The 17,747-nt window shown below is 44.9% G+C and overlaps 2 protein-coding genes across 2 annotated transcripts; both read left to right on the top strand.

The window, feature by feature from the left end:
* Positions 1 to 4,420: 4,420 nt before the first annotated feature.
* On the top strand, positions 4,421 to 5,273 carry LOC142451360 (small ribosomal subunit protein eS17-like). The gene is made up of 2 exons (XM_075553207.1): positions 4,421 to 4,438; positions 4,821 to 5,273. The coding sequence occupies exons 1-2, from the start codon at positions 4,421 to 4,423 to the stop codon at positions 5,271 to 5,273; spliced, it is 471 nt and encodes a 156-aa protein (XP_075409322.1).
* A 5,632-nt stretch (positions 5,274 to 10,905) lies between these two features.
* Positions 10,906 to 11,349, top strand: LOC142450752 (large ribosomal subunit protein eL24-like). The gene has a single exon (XM_075552712.1). The coding sequence runs from the start codon at positions 10,906 to 10,908 to the stop codon at positions 11,332 to 11,334; it is 429 nt and encodes a 142-aa protein (XP_075408827.1). The 3' UTR covers positions 11,335 to 11,349.
* The last annotated feature ends 6,398 nt before the right edge of the window (positions 11,350 to 17,747 follow it).

The raw sequence follows: 17,747 nt of genomic DNA, 5'->3' as shown, positions 1-17,747 counted from the left end.
GCAATATGATTCAGTTTAAAGAATTTTGGAATTAAAAAAAAAAGAATTTTATACTCTAGTCTTGACCTGGAATAGCTTTATCCACTCTGCTTTTCAAGTCCTCCAAGGCTTACTTACTAGGTCATCTATTCCTAAAATATGATTTAGGGGAAATCTATATCAGGATCGCCTGGTGTGCTGAATTTCCAGCGACCATCCCAGATCTGATCAGTCAGAGCGATCTAGGGATGGGGCCAAGAACCTGCACTTTATTTTTATTTATTTATTTATTTACTTACTTACTTACTTACTTATTTTAATTCTTACCTCAGTGGGCTCATGTTGTACTTGTCTTTTGTGCCTGACTTACTTTGCTTAGCATGATTTCCTCCAGTTCTTCCCATGCTGCTATGTGCCTCATACGTTCATCACTGCTTTTTAGTGATGCGTAGTACTCCATTGTATGTATATACCACAGTTTTTTAAATCCAATTGTCAGTTGATGGAAATTTGGGTTGCTTCCAACTCCTTACAATTGTGAACTGTGCCGCAATGAACATTGGAACACAGATGTCTGGTCTTGGTTTGTTCCTTGCCTCTTCTGGGTATATGCCCAGTAGGGGGATTGCTGGGTCATATGGTAACTCTATTTCCATCTGTTTTAGGTATCGGATTTTTAATGAATCATTTTACTGGGGGCTCTTACAACTTTTATAACAATCCATACATCAATTGTATCAAGCACATATATGCATATGTTGTCATCATTATTTGCAAAAAATTTTCTTTCTATTTGAGCCGTTGGTATTAGCTTCCCTCCCTCCCCCACTCTCCCAACCTCCCACCCTGGTGAACCCTTGATAATTTATAAATTATTTTTATTTTCAAATTTTATCCCCTATGTTGTCTCTCTTCGCCTTCATTTCTGTTGTTCGTTCCTCTGGGGGTGGAAGGGGGGTGGTTGTATGTCAATTATTGCAATCAATTCCAATTCTGGAGTCTATGTGTCAACAGAGATGGAACTGGGATTGTGAAAGTGGGTGGCGGGGGGTGGGGGGGAGCATTAAAGAACTAGAGGAATGTTGTATGTTTCAATGGTGCTATATTGCATCCTGGCTGGTTTGGTCCTTCCTTGTGAGCCTTCTGTTAGGGGAGATCCAATTGTCTACAGATGGGCTTGGGGTCTCCACTCCCACCTCCCTCATTCGCATTGAAATGGTTGTTTGTTTCCGGTTGTTTGCCTGATACCTGATACCTGACCCCATCTACACCTCATGATCGCACAGGCTGGTGTGCTTCATCCATGTGGGATTTGTTGCTTTGCCACTAGATAGCACTTGTTTAACTTCAAGCCTTTAAAATCCCAGAGACCATATCTTGTAATAGCCAGGTACCACCAGCCTTCTTCACCACATTAACTTATGCACCCATTTTGTCTTCAGTGATCGTGTTGGGAAGGTGAGCATCACAGAATGCCAGGTTATTAGAACAAAATGTTCTTGCGTTGAAGAAGGACTTGAGTAGAGAGCCCAATTTCCACCTGTTACCTTCATACTTATAAATACATGTACATAGTCCTCTATCCCTATCATTATGTATTAATATATTTACATGTGTACATGACAATTTTATACCTCTATAAATGTCTTTTGCCTCCTAATTCTTTCCTCTATTTCCTTTTACTTTTCTCCTGTCCCATTATCATGTTTGACCTGCATTCAGTTCTCTGTACTTCCTCTCGGCTACATTGCACTTGATCAAACCCCACCAGGCATTCTATGCTCACCTGGCCATCTATTTTAGATCTCTTGTTGCTCCCTGGATTTGTTGGCTCCCCACTCCTTTTCCCCCACCTCCTCCTCTCCCCTGTCCCGTTGTTTTCTCCTCAAGAACCTGCACTTAGACAAACTTCCTCATCCCCCATTAATGATGCCTACACACACTAAATAACCCTGGTGGTGTAGAGAATACACACTGGGCTGCTAACCACACAGTCAGCAGTTAAAAACCACCAGTCACTCCATGGGGGAAAGATGAGGCTTTCTACCTCTGTAAAGAGGTACCATCTGAGAAACCCACAGGGGCAACTTTTTCTGTGCCCTATGGGGTCACTATGAGTGAGAATTGACTCTGGCAGCAATACTCACACTAATGAACCTTCGTGACACAATGGCTAACCACTCCACTGCAAACCAAAGGGTTGGCAGTTCAAATCCACCAGCAGCTCAAGAGGAGAAAATACCTGGCAATCTGCTTCCATCAAGATTGCAGCCTAGGAAACCCCAGGGACGGTTCTCCGCTGGCCTGTAGGGCCCCATGCCACTGTGGGCCTGAATGGACCCCCGGGCACACAAGCACAGCATCCACACTGAAGTCCCTTCATCTCAAGGGAAGGAAGTAGGCATTTGCCTTCCACAGATTCATTTAGAGCACTGTCTTCCCCTCCCCTTGTTTTGCTGAGACACTGGGAGATGGGAAAGGTACCTCGAACGCTGAGCCTTGTGGTGTTGATGTGAGGTTTTAATTTCACACAGACTTACATTTCCACCGGTGTGGGGGCTTGTGGCTAATGTCTGAGGAACATCTGTCAAAGGCTCACTGGCAAAACAAGTGACCCACTTCCCTTCAAACTGTCCCTTATTTCGTGTTCCTAAACTTGCTGTCGGTTTTGGCCTCTGCTCTGCTTCTCTATTCCTTTCTTGTGGCACAAGGAGCAATGTTCATCGCCACACCTTTGGCTTAATAAAGCTTTTGACAATTCTCTCTGGTTTTCAAACTCAAAAACTCGCTGCAGTTGAGTGGCCTTAGGGGACCGAGGGGGGCTGCCCTATAGGGTTTCCATGGTTGGAATCTTTCCAGAGGCAGAGTGCCCCAGCCTTCTGTGAGCAACCCAGTGCTTGACCACTCTGTCACCAGAGTTCTCCATCCTCACTGCAAGTCATGCGCAATGCTTTGCCACAAACACTTCCTGCTCGACAAAAATGCATCATTTCCAAGCCATACCGTGATGCTACTTTTGTGTGAACCAAAGAAAGGTCCATTTGGGTTGAATCCCAGGTGTTTATCATGAGTGAGGGAATAATTGGGGACATTCATTTTATGGAGACCAGGTCTTCAAGCCAAACCAAACTGAGTCAGTCATCACCAACAAAGCAGAACTGTTCTAAAAAAGCAAAGCAATTTTTAAAAATAGGATGAAGAATAGTAACCAGAACAGGAAAATTACAAATGGGACATTTGGACGAGGTGCAATGAAACCTTTCAGAAGCCTGTGGTGTAAGACTGGATTCTTGCCAGGACTGTGGAGAGCAACACACATGCAAAGTGGCACTACCAGCAGCCCTCTTTGATCCAGGCAATGATGTCTTACCAGAGTCAAGAGATTTAGTTGTTGATGAATCCAGGGTGCCGTATGGCACTGATGAACCACATAACTATCCTCTAGTTCTTTAATATTTCATCCCCTAACTATTATGGGTTTTAGTTGTTTTACCTCATTAATCATGGTAGATTTTTGTGTATTCATTTGTATATTTAAGATTGTGTAGTACATGTAATCAAGATAGAGAATCTGTCAGAAACAATAACAGGAGTAATGGGTCCCAGAGGCTATGGAAAGAGTGAGGTGGGAGGGAGGAGCAAATGGGGAGCAGATAGAATTGATGATTGTATAACCCCACTCGATGGGATTGAACAGCAGAATTGTATGTGAGTGGATATGTTGGATCGTGTAAGACATGGGGGGGAGTACTACTATAGAAAAAAATGGAATAAGGGCACCTGGGGCTGTGGTGGGGGAGGGAGGAGAGAAAGTGGAGCTGGTTTCAAGGCGTTCCAGAAGAAAGAAAATGTTTTGCAACTGATTGTGGCAGCAATTGTACAACACTACTTGACGCGATTGGACTGTGGAATGCTAGCCTAGCTGTAAGAGCTCCCAATCCAATGATGAAAACGGGAGAGAGCAATTGTGCAGACCTCACAGTGCCCTTGTTTTCCACAAGGGAGATTATGTTTCTAGCAGGGTGTCAACCTATCCCTTTCCCGTTCTGTTTATTGTTCCAGTTCACCGACATTTTATTAATTCAGATCTGTTCTGGTTTCGCCTCACCGGCCATAAGTGAAACCCTGACAGAGACACGCTACCTGAGTTCAAGTTCAGATGCTCCCAGTTACTAGCTGTGTGCGCATGGACAAGTGATTGCAACAGTTTCTCGCCTAGAAGGCGACTAACAGTGCTGTCATGTAGCTTGTGAAGACCACAGATACTTCCCCTGGTGCAGATCCTCTCATCAAAAGGTAGACTGTTTAGTCTATGCTCCTTATGTACAGATTGGCCATGAGACTTGCTTTGGCCAAAAGAACATTGGCAATTTACAGCAGATGCTATTGAACACTTGGAGAGCAGAGTACCTACTTGACTAGCAGCTAATGGCACGCGCGTATGCCCAGCCACGGCCAGGTGAAGAACCACCCCTCCCTGAGCCCAACCCAAATTGCCACCCGGACTCTTATTTCTCTGACTGCCCAGGAGTCCCTTTGCTGGATCCTTCCACTACTGCCCTTGAACATCGTGTTTCATGGGTCTTAATTCCTTTAAATCTGCGATAGCTTCTCTTTAAGAAATCCCAGCTCCTTTCATTTCTCAATAATTACCCATATGCTTCGGGCTTTCAAGTTATATCTTCAGCCTCTCATTCTCTCCTGAGAACCCCATCAAGTTAAATATAAAGGTGTCACCTTACACCACAACCTGTGCTCCCTCTTGCATTCCTACCTTGGCTACTGGGTTTGTTTGGCAGCCCTGGTGAGACACCTGGCATCATTTAAAAGCAATCATCTAGCTCATTTATCATGGACCTGCAAACTTGGGCCGCGTTTGCACCAAAACCATGAAGAAGGCGGCCCAGGTCATCATTGAGAACTACTACACATGCCTGGGTAGTGGTTTCTACCCCAACAAGTGCATGTGCCAGGAGATCGCCATTATTCCCAGCAAGAAACTCCACAACAAGAGAGCAGGCTGTGTCACACACGTGATGAAGAGACTTCAGAGAGGCCCTGTGAGAGGGATCTCCATCAAGCTGCAGGAAGATGAGCGAGAAAGGAGAGATCATTATGTTCCTGAGGTCTCAGCCTTGGACCAGGAGATTACTGAAGTGGATCCAGACACTATGGAAATGTTGAAGCGGTTGGACTTTGGCTGTCTGTCCAACCTGCAGGTCACTGAGCCCACAGTTGGAATGAATTTCAAAACACCACGTGGAGCCATTAGAATCTTATACACAATGCTGTAATATTTTCAATAAACCTGGGACACACCAAACAAACAAACAAACAATCATCTACTTAGGGTTTGAAATCCATCCCCCTTTGCTCTTCACTCTCCTCTGTTTGCCTCAGTTCATTCTCTGCCCATCTTTCCCTTGACTGCCACCGTCTACCCTGCAGAAGCAGACAGCCTTCTCGACTGGCAGCTAATAGGAACATAGGCCTTGCAAACTGAAACGCCTGCAGGTACCAGATAGGTAACGTAACTGAGTAAAAGCAGTCAGGGGTGCTTATTATGGAGGGATGGCAAACTGGAGAGCCTGACATTTATCCAGAACAGTTCCGATTTACTAATTAGGTGCTAAACTCGAGTTACTGGATTGAAAATAAAAAAATTCAGGCCACTCATGCCATATTTGAAACAAACTTAATATTAACATTCCTTTTACTATTTAGTTGAAATTCGAATTCAATTGGGTGCCTTGTGCTTTATTTGGAAGAGCCCTATTCAGACAATTCCTCTATGACAAGAGAGTGGCTAATGAGAGACAACGAGAGACAATGGAGTTGAAAAGCTAGGCTGCCTACTTAAGAAGTAAAACACACCAAACTCAGTGCCACAGTTGATTCCGACCAATAGCAACGCCATAGGACAGGGTAGAACTGCCCTTGTGGGTGTCCAAGACTGTTACGCTTTACAAGAGTAGAATGTCTTCTTCCAAGAGTTTTGAATCGCTGGTTTTGCATCACTGACCTTGCACTTAGCAAGGGCATTAACCAACACATTAACCATTATGCTAGCTGAGCTCCTTCTACTTAGGAAGAGCTCCGACAGATCTCAGAAGGTGGACAAAGCTAACAGGAAGTAGAGGTTTATGTGACTGGACCGTTGAGGTTATCTTCCCATCTAACTTTTCTGAGAATTGACCTAACACTTTCCTTCCCACAATATAGAGAAATTTCCTTTCCACAGTTGCAGAGAGCAATCGGGTGTTGAAGAGCAAGGATGTTACTTTGAGAACCAAGGGTGAACCTGACCCAAGCCATGGTATTTTCAATCACCTCATATGTATGTGAAAATTGAATATTGAATAAGGAAGACCAAAAAGTGATTGATGTATTTGAATTACAATGCAGAAGAATATTGAAAGTCCCATGGACTGCCAAAAGAACAAACAAATCTATCTTGGAAGAAGTACAGCCAGCATGCTCCTTGGAGCCTTTGTCTCACATGCTTCAGACATGTTATCAAGAGAGAAGAGTCCCTGGAGAAGAATATCATGTTTGGTAAATTAGAGGCATAGCACAAAAGAGGAAGACCCGCGAGAAGATGGATTGACACAATGGCTGCAGCAATGGACTCGAACATGAGAACAAGCACGTGGTCAGTGCAGGACTGGGAAGTGTTTTGTTCAGTTGTACACAGGATCCCTATGACTCAGAACTGACTCAATGGCACTAACAACAACAGAGATCGCTTTGACCAGAGTATTGGTGTGTGATAGATTTGAGGATCTGAGGTAGGGAGACAACAGAGCTAAACTACCAACAGCAGCTAAACCTGAGTCTCTGCCCTGCCTTATGAGGACCTTTACACAGGGGTAACAGTGCCAAATTCACTGGCTCCAAGTTAGAGAGAAAAAGAGAAATGTAGTCAAAAATAACATGTCTAGGGTGTCCAACTGCAATATAGGCTGTCATACAGAAGACATAGAGACAGATATATACTTTTAAAAAAATAACATCTTACTGGGGGCTCATACAACTCTTATCACAATCCATACACACATCCATTGTGTCGAGCACATTTGTGCATTTGCTGCCATCATCATTCTCAAAACATTTTCTTTCTACTTGAGCCCTTGGTATCAGCTCCTCATTTTTCCCCTCCCTCCACCAACTTCCTTCCCTCAAGAACCTTGGATAATTTATAAATTATTTTTTTTCATGTCTTACACTGACCGATGTCTCCCTTCTATCACTTTTCTGTTGTCTGTCCCCCAGGGAAGGAGTTATATGTAGATCATTGTGATCGGTTCCCCCTTTCCACCCCACCTTCCCTTTTACTCTCCTGGTATTGCTACTCTCATTATTGGTCCTGAGGGGTTTACCTGTCCTGGATTCCCTGTGTTTCCAGTTCCTATCTGTACCAGTGTACATGCTCTGGTCTAGCCGGATTTGTAAGGTAGAATTTGGATCATGATAGTGGGTGAGGAGGAAGCATTAAGGTACTAGAGGAGAGTTGTATGTTTCATCATTGCTACACTGCACCCTGACTGGCTTGTCTCCTCCCCACGACCCTTCTGTAAGGGGATGTCCAGTTGCCTACAGATGGGCTTTGGGTCTCCACTCCACACTCCCCCTCATTCACAATGATATGATTTTTTTGTTCTTTGATGCCTAATACCTGATGCCATCGACACCTCGTGACCACACGGGCTGGTGTGCTGCTTCCATGTGGGTTTTGTTGGTTCTCAGCTAGATGGCCGCTTGTTTACTATCAAGTCTTTAGGACCCCAGATGGACTATATACTTTTTAAGAGCCCAAAGGGCATAGTGGCTATTCTTTGGTCTGCTTAACTACAAGGCCAGCAGTTCACCGCCAGCCACTCCTTGGGAGAAAGACAGGATTTTCTACCCTTGTAAAGTGTCACAGTCTCAGAAACTCACAAGGGCAGTTCTACCCTGTTCTATAGGGTCGCTATGAGTTGACATCAACTCATTGGCAATGAGTTTTGTTTTGTTTTTAATGTGTGTGTGTGTGTGTGTGTACACATGCTTTTTACGTTGGAATTCAGACCCTGGGGGAGTCACCCATAGATAATCGACATTGAATTGGGTGTCAGGAGAGTCATGGGATGCAATTTTTTTTTATTACAGAGAGAGAGAGAGAGAGAGAGAGAGAGAGAGAGAGAGAGAGAGAGAGAGCAAGGAGTTTCCTCAAGTCTTAGGACCAGCTCTGGATGTCTCTGTCGACTAACCAGAGAGCAAGCAGGAATTAACTTTTGACTCCTAACCAATTAGGAGAGGCAAATGACAGAAATATTTATGATGTTGAAGCAATCTTCTTTAATGTCTTAAATGAATCTCGGCGTCATCAAACCCTTCCAGGAGATATCGTCATCCAATGTTTGCCACAGAGCAATACAGACGGGTATAAAAATTCCCAAGAGGTGGACGACTGGGACAAGATGGAAGAAGTTAGGCTAACTGCAATATGGAAAACATGGCATGAGCTAGAGCTCACTGCAATCAGTCCTGTGAGCATGCTGATGATTCTGCAGGTAAGGCTCTCAACTACATCATCTTGGGGACCCATCTGTCTGTCCCACCACGCTGTCTGCAGACTTAAAGACAGTCTTTCTGCTGAGCCCTGAATACCGTTAACAGTTAATCCACTCAGCTGCTAACCAAGAAGTTAGTGGACTGCACTCGCCCACAGGCACTTGTGAAGAAAGCCTGGCAATCTGCTTCGGAAACAGCGCCACTGGAAACACTCGCTGGGGAGGAGGACAATCCGACTGCAACACACACAGGTTGGCCGTGGGTCAGACTCTACGGCAACTGGTTTGGTTTGTGTTTGTATCGGCTGAGCTACAATCAGCCCAGATAATAAATGACTCCCTGTTTCCCGTTTCACCCTGGGGCCCAGCCCACACCCTTATCCTTGGGTTTCTAAGACAAACATCTGCCCTTATAACACAGCCCATTGTAACTAGTCGGACTTGGTCTCCCGTGAGATCTCGGTCATCGGCATCCTGAAGACCCAGCCCATGCTGTTTATAATAACCTCCGTGGGGAATGGGAGAGAGTCCAGCTAGGCAGGAGAGCCCGGCTGAGACTCAAAGTCTTGTGGAGTTTGCAAAAAGGTATTAAGTTCCTTTACACCAATGGTCAAACAAAGGGCGGGTTATTTTTGGCTGTGGCCCCACTGTGCTTGCCAGACTATGGCTGGGTTTCCCAGACCCAGGGTCAAACAGAACGATGCCAACTCTAATTCCAGGGAAGACTTAAACACTGAAGCTTCCTTTAATCTGCTTTGCACCCTTTACTGCGCACTGCAGCTTCGACACACCCTCCCATCGCTCTGTGTGTGTGTGGGGGGGGGGGGTTCTAAGCTTGCAAAGATCACATCTTTGATCTGACAGTATCTGCGTTTAAGAGAGAGATCAATGGTGGACAGGCCTACTTGCCGTTCAGACAGGGGTTTGAAAGTTATTTTGAAGGGGATGCCGAGCGAGCTTAATTTCCAGGGGTTGAAATAATGACGTTGAAACCACCACAGGCGCTAGGTAAGCCGTCAAGGAACAATAATGAGGGGAAATAACTCGGGCGGGGGGGGCACATTTTACAAATAGTTGGATCACTCTCCATTTAAGAAAGTTAGGGGAAAGCAGTGATGAACACATCGTCTCGTGGGAAGAGTTGGTGGAAATCATGCTAACAGGGGTCACCTCAGACCATCGGAAAACACATATTTCTGATGGTCTTAGGAACTGAGACACTGCTCCTCTATCTGTCTCCAGGCAGTTCTACCGACATGCAGATGCGCCCACATACGAGTACCCAGCGTGAAGACTCTTACCCATGCTACACCATGCTTCAAGACAAAATTTCATTTATTTGTCATTAGAAATAAATATTTCACAATCTATACTGACATATTGTTTTTGTGATTAATCACTATGCTTTAATTATGTTCCATCTGTAATAATCAAAATGCATCTTGCATGTAAACTGGTGCAGATAGGAACTGGAAACACAGAGTATCCAGGACAGATAAGCCCTTCAGGTCCAGTGATGAGAGTGGCGTTACCGGGAGGGTGGAGGGAGGGAAGGATGGGGTAGAAAGGGGAAACCAAGTACAAGTATCTACATATAACCTCCTCCCTGGGGGACAGACAACAGAAAAGTGGGGGGAGGGAGACATCCTATAGTGTAAGATATGACACAATAATAATAATTTATAAATTATCAAGGGTTTGGGAGGCGGGGAGTAAGGGGGGAGATTGAGGAGCTGATACCAAGGACTCAAGTAGAAAGAAAATGTTTTGAGAATGATGATGGCAACAAATGTACAAATGTGCTTGATACAATGGATGGATTGTGATGAGTTGTACGAGACCTCAATAAGATTACTTTTTTTAAAAAAAGGAAAAAAGTAATAGTATAGAATTGATTGTGGTGATAATTGTACAACTCTTCTTGATATGATTGAAATATTGAATTGTATGACATGTGGATGAAGTGCCAATAAACAGTTAACTAAAAAAAAAGAAAGAAATTGTTACCTGGCCTTGTCATGAAAGAAATTTTCCCAAGAGTGTCTCATTATAATGTTCTGTCGCATAAAAAAGTGAGTAATATAATAATATGTATTGCATAATTATATATTTAGTGATCTATGTATATTTATAGATATAAAAATAGCACCGGAAGGATACACCCAAGGGTGTTAGCAGGCATTGCAATATCTTACAATATCTGTTAACACCTTAGAATTTGTGTCCTTTGAATTATGTACATTTATTTATCTATATCTAATTTTTATGCCACAAAAATGTATGATTTATGTCATGTGACAAAATGCTTTCAGCTTCTTAAAAAATACAAGATTCTCCTCTTCGCCGTCTTCCCCGGCCCTCTGCTGCCGCAGCCATGAAGGTTGAGCTGTGCAGCTTCAGCAGCTACAAGATTTACCCCGGGGACGGGCGGCGCTACGCCAGGACCGACGGAAAGGTTTTCCAGTTCCTGAATGTAAAATGCGAGTCGGCATTCCTTTCCAAGAGGAACCCTCGGCAGATCAACTGGACTGTCCTGTACAGGAGGAAGCACAAGAAGGGGCAGTCGGAAGAAATTCAAAAGAAAAGAACCCGCCGTGCAGTCAAATTCCAGAGGGCCATCACTGGTGCGTCTCTTGCTGATATCATGGCCAAGAGGAATCAGAAGCCTGAGGTTAGAAAGGCCCAGCGAGGACAGGCCATCAGGGCTGCCAAGGAAGCAAAAAAGGCAAAGCAAGCTTCTAAAAAGACAGCAATGGCTGCTACTAAGGCCCCACCAAGGCGGCACCTAAGCAAAAGATTGTGAAGCCCGTGAAAGTGTCCGCTCCCCGGATTGGTGGAAAACGCTAAGTCGGCAGCAGAGACTTTCTAATAAAGATGCAACTATAACTTGAAAAAAAATTACAAGATTCAGAAGAGCAATGTACTCATAAGCTCTTATTTTTCCCCAGAAAGTCCTGGCTGTGCACTTACATTCTCTGCTTCCAGAAAGAGGTGAGAAAATGATCGTTCACAGAGGTTCTGCTCGGTGTCAGAGTCCACGGGTGGAGCAAAAGGACCTTGGATGGAGAAGAGTTTTCAGTGGCCTATCACCTAAAGATTGACAGTTTGAACCTCCCCAGAAACGCCATGGGAGAAGACCCGGTGATGTTCTTCGGTCAAGATGACAACCAAGAAAGCTGTCACTCCAAACACACGTGCTCGCTGTCAGTGGAACTGACTCGATGACCACGAGCTGGGTGTCCATTTGGGTGGTGAGGTTAAAGCGCTCAGCTGCTAACAGAAAGTGTTTCTGAAGAAAGGTTTGCTGATCTCGTTGCAAAAAAAAATTCAATTGATTTGGGGTTGCCATGAGTTGGCATTGACCTATTTAAAATCTTTATCTTTATTCCTTCACTGAGTCCCCATGGTGATCTTACACGGTGGGGGTATTATTCCTATTTTACAAAGGAGGAAACTCAAAGCCCAAGGAAGTTCCAAGAGTGGAAATCATATACCCAGGACAAAGCAGAGGCAGATTAAACCAGATTTATCTAGTCCCCATGGCCACACATCCCCCTCTATACCAGAGAGTGTGCATCACTGGGGACCAGGTTTGACACATCATTCACAGGGCCTTATGCACCATAAGAGACACTGAATCGGGTGCTATTGAGTCCGTGTTGACTCACAGCAATGCTGTATGACTCCGTGTAGATCCGGGCTCCATAGGCTTTCCAGTGGCTGGATTTTCAAAAGTAGATCACCAGACTTTCTCCTAAGGATACTGAGTGACTCAAACAGGCAAACTTCGGATGAGCAGCTGAGAAGGTTCACCTTCTGTGTGACCAGGACTCCTTGAACCTCAATTATAAAAAAACCAAACCAGTTGACATCAACTCCATTCCATTCATAGCAGCCCCATGTGCTTTGGAGTAGTCCGGAGTACGGAGTCTCCATGGCTGTGATCTTCCAGAAGCAGATGCCAAGGTGCCTTGGAGTGGCCTCGAACCTCCAACCTTTTGGTTATCAGCTCAGTGGATTAACCATTGGTATCACCCAAGCACTCCTAGACACTATTTTCATTGTTGTCGTGTGATTCCATAAGGCCTGGTAGAGTTTCCAAAATCAACTGTTAATGGGAGGAGAAAGCCCTGTCTTTCTCCCACAGAGTGGCTGCTGGTTTCGAACTGAAGACCTGTGGCTTGAAGCCCAACACATAAACTCTTTGCCACCAGGGCTCCTCGTAGGCAATGGGCCTTCAATAATGGCTATCCCTAAGTTGTGTCTAGGTTCAAGCTCCTTTATTCTACCTCAGCAAAGGAGTGCCATGTTGGCCACATAACCAGACACACACCTACCTCCTTTACTCCCGCTAAGAAACAGGTAATGGTGCTGAGATTCTTGCTATGCCTGCAGTGCCAGGTGCTGAGCCCTCTAAAGCTAAAGAGGAGCTGCGCCGTCTCTGCTTGGGGTAAAGAGCCCATCATTACAGCACCTTTGATGATCCTTTGATAATACACGTGCCCGAAGGCAGGCAAGCATCTGAGCGCATGGCTGGCTGACAAGTCGTCTCTTAATGCAGTAACTGCTAAAACAGCACAGCTTGGCCTCGGTTGCCCTTTATCTTCCTGACCTGTTGGATGTTCTGTTAGGCATTAGGGAGACTTTGATGTCACATCTCAGTCTGGAGCTTCAGGCCGTTTATTTATGATTTCTCCTACTTCTGTCCCATGTGTTGCTGTGATAAACATAATTGCTGGGGAGTATTTATCCCACCATTAAAAGGGAAACAGGGAGGAAGTACACACTTCACCTTAAACTTAAAGGAGTGCTTTTGGCAAAGTAGGAACTGGCAAGTGATTGGCAAGAAACTGACATGACATGGTGGGTTGGCAAGGAACAAACTGAGCAAGCCGCAGATGAACGCTCACATTTAGAGAGTGAAGGAGGAATGATGTGGGGTGTGTGGCGATGGCATGGGGGTACCTCCCCTAACAACACAAGGGCTGTTCTTACAATGGGTGGGAATCTGGGCTTGGTGTTTTGCACACATTATCAGTTGTTTTCACACACAGGAGCTAATCTAGGTTTGGGGAGGCCCCAAAGGTGATATGCTTCATTTGAGGGATGGTGTCTTTTAGATATAGTGTCCCTGGGTTGCACAAGCACTTATTCATGAACGGAAACGCTGGCAATTCAAACTCACCGCGAGGCACTTTGGAAGATGATCTGCACTGTTGTGATTTGTCCACAGAACCCATGAGTCAGTCAGCCTGACAGCACCTGGTGGTGGTGGGGGGGGAGGGTCTTTTAAGCTTATGAAACTACAAACACAAGATGACTGAGGTTCATCCTGAGAGGAGCCCATACAAGTGGGGGGGGGGGGCTTGAAACATAAGCTTCCTTAGGCTTCATGGTAATCCCATAACCCCCCTACAGTATGTATTATCCATGTTATCCATAAGAAGCTCCACTGAAGTTAAGCAACGTGCTCAGTCCCAGAGCAACTCGGATTTTAACCAGGATTCCAAAACCAGTAAAGAATTTCTAAGGCTTCCAAATTGCCCATTCATGAGGACAAACTCCCTTGAAGCAGCAGCATGACACCTTGATGTGGTTCTGTGAGTTTCCTGATGGGGCCCAGTACCTGTCACAACCTGCCAGGCTTGAGAGTGTGCAGTCCTGCCAAGCGACTTCTGTAGGAATTTGCATAAGATCTATAAAGAAGGAAGAAAGACAGGTTTTAATAGCTCTGTTATGTGTATCCACAAACGCAAAACCAAGGGGAAACTGAGGCCCAAGGAGGAAAAAAAATTGAACCTGGAATGACGTAGGATTTTAAATACTGGAAATGTGAGTCAGAGTCAAATCTCCTGTGGTTCTTTCCAGGACCCTTGTTGCTCAAGCAGTCATATTTCAATGGTAGCCTATCTTGCAGATTAATTTTGTAACAAAATCAGGAAGGTAATCTTTTGGTGGTTCACAGCCCTGACTCAGTTCCCCTGGCTCTGCCTTTTTCAGTTACCTGCAGCTGGACACACTCATCACGGTACAGGTACGCTCCGGGCTGTCCAACCAGATTCCGCACAGTTGGACTATGAGTCCCCAAATTCAAGGCTCTGAGGCAGTCATAGCCAATGAAGTGAATCCAGAACAGACTTGAATTTGTAAACTGTGAGCATAAGGAAATGGTAAGCAGAATAGGAACAATTAGGCATCAACATTCTGCTAGAAACTTAATTTCCCTTGCAGAAAACAAGGGCAATATGTGTGTTACGGCACTTCTACTTTACCAAGCATGATGCCCTTTTCCAGGGACAGGTACCTCCTAACATGTTCAAAGTACATGAGATGAAGCCTCGCCATCTTTGCCTCCAAGGAGCATTGTCACTCTGCTTCTTCCAAGAGAGATCAGCTTGTCTTTACAGCAGTGCATGATACTTTCAATGTTCTTCTCCAGCGCCACAATTCAAATGCATCACTTCTTCTTTGGTCTTCCTTTTTCTATGTCCAACATTCACATGCATATGAGGCCATAGGAAATACCATGGCTTGGATCAGGTGCACCTTAGTTCTCAAAGTAACATCCTTGCCCTTCAAGACTTTAAAGAGGTCTGGTGCAACATATTGACCCAACGTAATGTGTCATTTGATCTCTTGACTTTTTCCATGTGCATTGAATGTGAATCCAAGATAGATGAAATCTCTGGCAACTTCAATCTTTTTCTCCACTTATCACGGTGTTACCTACTGGTCCCACGGTGAGGATGTGGGTTTTCTTTACACTGAGTGGCGATCCATATGAAGGCTGCAATTCTTGATCATCAACAGCAAGTGCTTCGAGTCCTCCTCAGTTAGTTAGTTTATTGTGCCAACCTGGCCGATAAACACATGTGGGATTAATTGAAGGGCTGAGGGATCAATGGTTTGGTGAGCCTCGCCTTTTTAGTTCTCCGGTCTCTTGCTTTGTGATGGTTGCACCAGGGTGCAGCTGTCTTAGCAGTTCCCTGCTTCAGCTTGCAAGGCTGATTCTTGCAAGACATTCCCAAGGAGAAGCCGCATGGACTTACCCGGATGCAGCCCTGGGTGCTGGAGCAGCCGTGTGGAGACCCCTGCCAGTGCTGAGATGCTTACACACTCACTGACTCGGCTTTCCTCCTGCAGTCGGTGTCATTGCGTCTGTTTTGTGAGACGGAGGAGGACTTTGTGGATTGGTGTTGGACGTATGGGTTAATGGATTAATGTTGGACTTGTGGGCTTGGGCAGCACTGGGTTGGGATGTTTTCTTGATGCATACTTAACCTATATATAAAACTCTCTCTTGTACATGAGTTTCGGTGGATTTGTTTCTCTAAAGTACCCAGACTAACACACCTCCTTATTTCAGCAAGCAAGGAAGGCTCTTGAAAGGGCTCACTGTGATTCTTTTAAATCTCCCATTCTAGGATTTCTGCCTGTAATTGTTCCCACTCTTATTATTGTTCTTGTGTATCCATACTTTATAAAGTTTGCCCAGTTTAGATTTTGCTGTGTCAGCCATGGCTGTACTGGCTTGAACCAGTTCAAAGCCTAGCTAAAACGGGAAAATCCCAGGAAAAGGGTTAGTCACCCTATCAGAATGGTCTGTCCAAGGGTTCAGACACTGGGAGTGTTTATCCACAGGGAAGGAGGGTGTGCCATGTAAATTCTCTGGTTTACAGTCTCAGATGAACCATGCTTCAAGTCATCCTTGCCTTGAAGCTAGATATATGTGAGGGAAGGGTGTCCAGAAGATTCCAAGCTTTAGACATTGTGGAACAGTGACAAGCAATCTCCACTGCACCACCACCTCCACCACCCAGGACCACCTATTTTTGGTGATGTCTATACCTGAAGCAGTGATTTTGCAATGAGAAGACAAAAAAAATGGATGAAAAGTAATCATACCAAGGATGGTAGAGTGGAGCGATGCCTATGTCCTTTCTGATCTAAGCCAATTTTGAAATGCAATAACGTGTGTCTCCCTAATGTAGTCAGTACACGTTTTGTAAGAGAGCCTGGTTAGGTTTTACAGGCCACAGACTCTCATCATTACGATTCATCTCTGCTGGGATCACACAAGAGTAGCTGCAGACAATACACAGGCAAATGAAAATGACTGTGTCCCAGTAAAACTTTATGGACAAAACATTCAGGCAGTGGGGCAATGACTGTACAGATGCGCTTTACACAATTGATGTCTGTATGGATTGTGATAAGAGTTGTATGAGCCCCTAATAAAACATTTAAAAAACCAAACACACACACAAAAAATTCAGGCAGTGTGCTGGAGGTGGACCGTCGTCTGCGTTTTGCTGATCCCTGGTTTAGACAAGAACTGACCGTTCCCTCACCCTCATTTTTGCCTAAAATAACTCAATCTGAAAAAGCCAATCAGATGCCATGCACTGTTTGACAAGGTGACAAGGATTTGGTTACTACTAGACAGGCAAGCCCACCTCACCTCATGGAGCTGATATTCTACTGGAGATCAACAGCCACGCACTGCCATCAGCTCCAGGGAGGCTCCTGGGTCCCTGCCCTCTTTCTGATTTAAATTCTCCCTGTTTGGGCTGTTCGGGTTATCCCAAAGGGGATGTACTGAATCTGCTTCCCTCCTTGCTTCCTGTGGACTCCTGAGGTTACCTACCATCCATATTTTATTCTCTAGAGACCTTTGGTGCTTGTGGTAGGCTGGATAACTTCCCCTCTCTTCACAGAGATGTCCATTTCCCAATCTCCAGAACCTGTGCCTGTGGTTACCCATGTGGCTAAGGAGACTTCGCAGAGGTGACAAAATTAAGTGTCTTGTGTAGGGGAGATTATCCTGAATGATCTCGTCAGCCATTCGAGGCCACAAGATCCTTATCAGAGGGAGGGAGGACAGGCAGAGATGTTGAGATGGTGGAACACAGAAAGAGATGCGAAGATGGAAATAGTGGTTGGAGTGATAGAAATCAGGACCCTTGATATGAATCAGAAACTGGGGTTCTCGCTCTAAAGTAGAACAAGCCAAAAAGAAGATCACTGAGCTTGAAGAAACAATGACAAGGATCGATAGGTACAATTCCTTGAACTTTTGCTACATGCATCTTTTGAAACTACAGTACCTCCACGGACAGTTTGAACCAGATGAATGGGGTTTTGAAATCAATCTTATCACATCCATCCCAGAGGAAGGGCTGTGGCTGAGATAGGAGCATCCACACTTGCTCTCTG

Source organism: Tenrec ecaudatus, chromosome 6 (genome assembly GCF_050624435.1).
Source record: "Tenrec ecaudatus isolate mTenEca1 chromosome 6, mTenEca1.hap1, whole genome shotgun sequence".
NCBI lineage: Eukaryota > Metazoa > Chordata > Mammalia > Afrosoricida > Tenrecidae > Tenrec > Tenrec ecaudatus.
This window is presented reverse-complemented; position numbering and strand designations above follow the sequence as displayed.